At 39.6% G+C, this 7,067-nt stretch overlaps 1 protein-coding gene across 16 annotated transcripts in view; it reads left to right on the plus strand.

Annotated features, from left to right (window-relative positions):
* The window catches only part of LOC100340453 (uncharacterized), a 90,837-nt gene extending 84,500 nt beyond the window's left edge, over window positions 1-6,337 (plus strand). For all 16 annotated transcript variants that reach the window (XM_051838369.3, XM_070067832.2, XM_089317164.1 and 13 more), the window contains one exon: window positions 2,824-6,337. In XM_051838369.3, the coding sequence (XP_051694329.2) occupies window positions 2,824-5,294 (2,471 nt within the window). In that variant the 3' untranslated portion in view covers window positions 5,295-6,337. The remainder of the gene's footprint in view (window positions 1-2,823) is intronic.
* The last annotated feature ends 730 nt before the right edge of the window (window positions 6,338-7,067 follow it).

Below are 7,067 nucleotides of genomic sequence, written 5' to 3' on the forward strand. Positions count from 1 at the left end.
TAATTGGAGATCCTCTCAAAGTAATCTGATTTTCTCTCATGCACATTTAAGAATCTTTTCTGTTTTAACATTGAAAGATTGACTACAGTGTGTCCTCATGAAGATCTTTTCTGGTCATGTCTATTAGGAGCTCTATGTGCCTTGTGTACTTGGAAGTCCTTTTCTTTCTCCAAATTGGAGAAGTTCTCTGTAATTATTTTTATGGATGTTCTAATCCGTTCTCTCTTTCCACACCTTCAGACCTCCCGTGACCCATATTTTGGGTCCTTTGATAGATATGCATCCCTTAAATCTTTAATACCGTTTTTAATTTTTCTTATTTTTTCCTTCTTTATATTTGTTTTGGAGTGATTGAGGTATTTTGAAAAATTTGTCTTTTAGCTCTGATACTGTTTCTCCTGTTTCACCAAGTGTGTTTTTAAGGCTCTAGTATATTTTTATTTGACATGCTGAATTCCTCATTTCTAATATTTCCATTTGGTTTCTCTTCTACATCTCAATTTCATGGGAAAATTTTCCTTCCATGTAATATATGGATTTCTTTAATTCATGAATTTGCTTTTCCTGGCTTCTGAGTAATCCTGTGATCAATCTTTTGAATTTCCATTCAGGCATTTCATCAGTCTCTTTGCCTTCACAATCTAATACTGAAGTGTTGTTGTGTTACTATGGGCGAGTCATGTTTTCTTGCTCATTTTTGTTTCTTGAGTTTCTATTTTTTTTTTTATCATTTGTGAAAATGCTCAATTTTCCCCTCTGGTTGCTTTATCTGTGAACTATGCCTCTGTGGAATGTCTGCTCTTTCAGTGAGTTCTCAGAGGCATGTGCTGGGTGGTGTCAGGGAGTTATGATCTATGTTCCAGGGTGTTGTAGTATCCAGGGTGACACCCAAGCCGGGCATTATAGATCTCTATTGTCAGTAGGGATGAATGTATGATCATCTCTGTTGGCATAATCACACACCTACCTCCTCTCTTCCAAAGTGATCAATGCCTGAGTTTCGTCTACAGCAACTTAAAAACACTCACCTACACTGCCACATGAACCACACAAAGGATCTCTGCAGTCCTCTCTGTGAGCATGGATTCCACTGCAAAAACCCACCTAGGCAGTTTGGAAACTGTACCTCCAGCAAGAGACACAGTGATTGTCCAGAGACCCAGCTGCACCCTACATCCTATCATCCAATCACAGGGTTCCCACAGTCCCAACACACAAGGCTCCCACAGTCATGGGTTGCAAAACATCTGCTCCACCTCACTAGCCTATCCTGTCTGTTGACACAGCAGAGTTATTCCCGAAGCCAACTGCCTGTGGGTGCTCTGCCCTGAGGGTGTGCGTCTCAGAGCCTGTGATATGTTGAGAGGCTGGAAGTACCTCACAGTCTTATGTGAGTGCCCAACCCCCTGTCAATCCTCCCAGCCAGCAGACTCAAAGTCATGGGGGACACAGATTTTTCCATCTGGTAGTATTCTGGATCACACGCATACACAAGAGCTGTCCCCCATGCTAATGATGTCAGTATAGTGCCTTCTTTTTGCCAGTTGCTTCATGCCCTTGTTGGGGGATGGGGAGAAAGAAACTTTCCGTTTTTAAACTGGGTTAGGCAGGTACCCTGTTCCCCATTAGGGCTCCAGACCAGAGTCAAAGACAGTGTGGTTTGCCAGGCTCTCCTTCTGGCAGTATCATCAGTGGCATGGGCTGCTGCAGTCTGCTCTCACCTCACTCTCCCAAGGTGGCACTTCCTCTGGCTCTCAGCTGTCAGGTTCATTGGTTCTGTCTTTTGCTCTTTTTTTTTTTTATAATTTAATAATTTTTTTTAACTTTTATTTAATGAATATAGATTTCCAAAGTACAGCTTATGGACTACATTGGCTTCCCCCTCTCCCCCGATAACTTCCCTCCCACCCACAACCCTCCCCTTTCCCGCTCTCTCTCCCCTTCTATTCATATCAAGATTCATTTTCAATTTTCTGTATATACAGAAGATCAGTTTAGTATACATTAAGTAAAGATTTCAACAGTTTCCACCCACTCTTTGCTGTGCATCCACACCTTCTACACTAATCTGTGGCATCCCTCTTCTTTCTGTAGAATTTCTACCACAGATTTCTCTCTACCTCACTTGCACTTTATCTACTTTTTTTTGCTACTATTTTCCCCTTGCCTAAAGCATTATGTTTTTTCCCTATTCATCCATCTTGGAATCTCCCAAGAATATTCTTAGTAAATATTTTTATTTCAGGTGATCAGTGCAGGAATATCCTTACTAAACATTTCACCATTCTTTAAAATCTTGTATATTGATTTTCTTCTACTTGAAAGGCAGAGTGAGGGGTGATGGAGGGGCGGGGGGGGGATAAATATCTTCTGTACACTGGATCATTCCCCAAATGCCTGCAAGGATTATGGCTGAATCAGTCTGAATGAAGCCAAAAGCTTAGAATTCCATGGCAGAGCCCAAGAACTCTATGTCCCAGGATATATTAACAGAAAACTATACTAGAAGCAAGTCGCAGGATGTAAACTGGGACTGTTATAGGATATAGTCATCTCAAGCACTGGCTTAACATATCTTAACACATAACCTATTTTGCCATAGTTAAAAGAAAAGCATTTAATGTAGTAAACAAAAAGATTGTGAACATTGGGTAAATACATTGATATAATTTATTATTATAGTTATTTTTGAGAAAAGCCTTATAATGGTCATAAATGAATGCCTTAGGCAATTAGTATAAGAGGAAGCATCATTTACTTGAGTATTCCAGAAGATACGTTTGGATTTGCTTCTTGAATATGAGTATTTTTTTCTCATTTCAGTTTCCCAGGAAAGAGATGGCCTGATTGTGACCAACAAGGAAAGTCAAGACATAAATTTGAGGAAGGATGTGGTCACAAACAATACATTCACTCACAAGGGCACTGAATCAAGAAAAACACGTAATTTAAGCTCAAGCCATATTCAAAAACTGATCATCAAAAAGAGAAATTGTTCAGGAATGAAACCTGAGGTATGCAGTATATTTCACAATGTGCATATCCCTAGTGTGCTGGATGAGATGCAAGCTGGAGAGAAATTAGATGCCCCTAATGTACCTGGGAACTCTTCTCATTGCTCAGAGCCTCATAGTCAGCATCACAAGGTTCAGACTGTGCCATTTGATCACAGTAAACAAGTAAAAACCTTGCAAAGGAAGAAAATGTTCTTTACATTTGAGAAGGCTTATATGAGAGACACTTGTAACAAGTCAACTATTGTAGGAAAGACAATGAAGACAATTCAAATAGGGAAGGAAACTTTGCATAAAAATTCTAACCTTAGTAAGTATCAACAAACCCAAACAAAAGAGAAACTCTGTGAATTTTTTAAGGGTGAGGAAGCTATGAATTACAAATCAGATCTTACAATGAATCAGAAAACACATACAGGAAAGAAACCCTATGTATGTGAACCCTATAAAAAATCTTTCAGCCATAAATCCTGCCTCACAGTCCATCACAGAACTCACACAGGGGAAAAGCCCAGTGGGTACAATGAATGTGGAAAAACCTTTTCCTGGAAGTCATATCTCATGAGAAATCAAAGAATTCACACAGGGCAGACACTATATGAAATTAATGAGTGTGGAAAAGCTTTTTACGTGAAACCACACTTTGTAAGACATCAGAAGGGTCGCACAGCGGTGAAACCTTATGAATGTAATGAGTGCAAAAAGGACTTTTGCCAGAAGTCAGGCCTCATAACGCATCAGAGAGTTCACACAGGGGAGAAACCTTATGTATGTAATGAGTGTGAGAAAGCCTTTTCCCAGAAGTCAAACTTGAATAAACACCTGAGAATTCACACAGGAGAGAAATCTTATGAATGCAATGAATGCGGAAAAGCCTTTTGCCAGAAGTCAGTCCTTATAAGACATCAGAGAAGTCACACTGGGGAGAAACCTTACAATTGTAATGAGTGTGGAAAAGCCTTTTCCAGGAAGTCACATCTCATAATACATCAGAGAATTCACACAGGAGAGAAACCTTTTAAGTGCAATGAATGTGGAAAAGCCTTTTACCTGAAATCACACTTTGTTACACATCAGAGAATTCACACAGGGGAGAAGCCTTATAAATGTAATGAGTGTGGAAAAGCATTTTCCCGGAAATCACATGTCATAACACATCAGAGAACTCACTCAGAGAAGAAATCTTTTGAATGTAATGAGTGTGGAAAAATCTTTTACCAAAAGTCACACTTTGTAACACATCAGAAGATTCATACAGTGGTGAAACATTATGAATGTAATGAGTGCAAAAAAGAGTTTTGCCAGAAGTCAGGCCTCATAACACATCAGAGAATTCACACAGGGGAGAAACCTTATGTATGCAGTGAGTGTAAGAAAGCCTTTTCCCAGAAGTCAAACTTGAATAAACACCAGAGAATTCACACAGGGGAGAAATCTTATGAATGCAATGAATGTGGAAAAGCCTTTTACCAGAAGTCAGTCCTCATAAGACATCAGAGAATTCACACAGGAGAGAAACCTTATGATTGTAACGAATGTGGAAAAGCATTTTCCCGAAAGTCACACTTCCTAATTCATCAGAAAATTCACACAGGGGAGAAACCCTTTGAATGCAATGAATGTGGAAAAGCCTTTTACCTGAAATCACACTTTGTAACACATCAGAGAATTCACACAGGGGAGAAAACTTATGAGTGTAACGACTGCAAAAAATACTTTTGCCACAAATCAGCTCTCATAAGACATCAGAGAATTCACACAGGGGAGAAACCTTATGAATGTAATGAATGTGGAAAAGCCTTTTCCTGGAAGTCAGACCTCATAACCCATCAGAGAATTCACACAGGCGAGAAACCTTATGAATGTAATGAGTGTGAAAAAGCCTTTTCCCAGAAATCACACCTTATAGCACATCAGAGAATTCACACGGGGGATAAAGCTTTTGAATGTAATGAATGTGGAAAAGCCTTTTACATGAAGTCAAACTTGAAGAAACATGAGAGAATTCACACAGGGGAGAAATCTTATGTATGCAGTGAATGTGGAAAGGCATTTTGCCGGAACTCAGACCTCATAAGACATCTGAGAATTCACACAGGGGAGAAACCTTATGTATGTAATGAGTGTGAAAAAGCCTTTTCCCAGAAGTCAAACTTGAATAAACATAGGAGAATTCACATAGGGGAGAAATCTTATGAATTCAGTAAATCTGGAAAAGCCTTTTGCCATAAGTCAGACCTCATAACACATCAGAAAATCCGCATAGGAGAAATTTCATGAATTAAATGAGTACGGAAAAACTATCCCAGAATTAAAGCCTCAATAGGCATAGAATTGAAAAACTGGGAAACTTTGAATGCAATCAATGTGAAAAAAAAATCTTTTGCTTCAATTAAACCTCAATAGATACCATAGACTACACAAAGAAGAAAACACTGTCAATATAATGTATGTGAAAAATCTTTGGCAAAAGTCACTCTTCAGTGTACATTGAGAAGAGAAAGCATGTGTGTATACTGAGACTTTGTACCATAGTTCATGTTTTACCACCTCTCAGAAGATTCACATAGAGCAAAATCCCTGTGAATGTATTGGAGGTGGAAACCTTTACTGTAAGGCAAATTTTAAGAAACATCAGTAAAATTACAGAGAAAACATTGAAAATGTAACTTATATGGAACCACACCTCAGCAGTTATTAGGAAATCCAAATGAAGGATTTACCTTGTATGACTGAGACTGGCTATATGTTCTTTAAAGTCTAGTTTTTCCTCCTTTGACATACAATCTGCATTCTTGGCTTTCTCATATTATGAGTGGGACCATGACAATGAGTTATTTCCACATATAAATTTTGTTAAGTATTTTCCGTGTGATACTTACTTGAAATATTATCCTCATCATTTGCAAAGTTGTTTGATTTTATTGGTTGCCCATGATTCCTTCCCCACGTGACTCTACAGATCAAGTTGTGACCATTGGCCCATCGCCTGACTTATATATGCCAGCCATTATACTATATCCCAGCTCTGAATGATGAGTGGTTTGTCCAGATTAGGGGATGAGTCTCTGACAAACTTTATACTCATGAGAATCATAGACTTCTCTGTGTGTAAGTCCAAATTTGCCCTCTTTGCCAGAAGTTTGCTTATTGGGCGAAGAGGGGATGTGTGCACAATGCTCTCATGGCATAAATGCTAAGCAGTCCTCCTGAGATTTAAACTATGTTTTTAACTCTTCTTACTTTCATTTTTTTGGATTGTTTTCATTCCACTCTATTGTGGTTTGCTTCTGTTTGTAATTAAATTTTGGCAGTTGTATTCACTTGGCTTGATTCTGGCTCATTTAACTTTTTTGAGCTACTTGAGATATGCAGGTAGCTAGTGAGCACTAGAAATTAAGGACTATCAGCACCCATGCTAATACCACACATAGAACATACTGCACACCTTGTGTGTTGTTCCTAAGATTGTACTGGCTAGAAATATCCAAGATGAGTGAAGACTGGCAAACCTACTCAACATCAAGCACCTGGGCCTCTCTTCCCATCATGCACCAGATGCATGACACTTCCTAAATTTCAACACATATGCACCTGATGCTATGACAAGCTGAGATTTTCGAAAGGATCATGGAAGTGGGTGATACTCAAGTCCTGCTCCCAACTTAGCCTTATTGAAATATTCAAGTAGGTGTTTTCTCAGACATCACCTACTATCCTATTAAAGGATAACTACAAACCTTTTAAATTGCAGCATTTTCTCCTGAGGTTGTCCACAATATTGCTTTTTTTTTTAAGATTTTTTTTTTTTTTTTTGACAGGCAGAGTGGACAGTGAGAGAGAGAGAGACAGAGAGAAAGGTCTTCCTTTTGCCGTTGGTTCACCCTCCAATGGCCGCCGCAGCCGGCGCGCTGCGGCCGGCGCACCGCGCTGATCCGATGGCAGGAGCCAGGAGCCAGGTGCTTTTCCTGGTCTCCCATGGGGTGCAGGGCCCAAGCACCTGGGCCATCCTCCACTGCACTCCCGGGCCACAGCAGAGGGCTGGCCTGGAAG

The sequence above is a fragment of the Oryctolagus cuniculus genome, chromosome 17 (genome assembly GCF_051225735.1).
Source record: "Oryctolagus cuniculus isolate XC-2025 breed Fujian yellow rabbit chromosome 17, ASM5122573v1, whole genome shotgun sequence".
Taxonomy (NCBI): Eukaryota; Metazoa; Chordata; class Mammalia; order Lagomorpha; family Leporidae; genus Oryctolagus; species Oryctolagus cuniculus.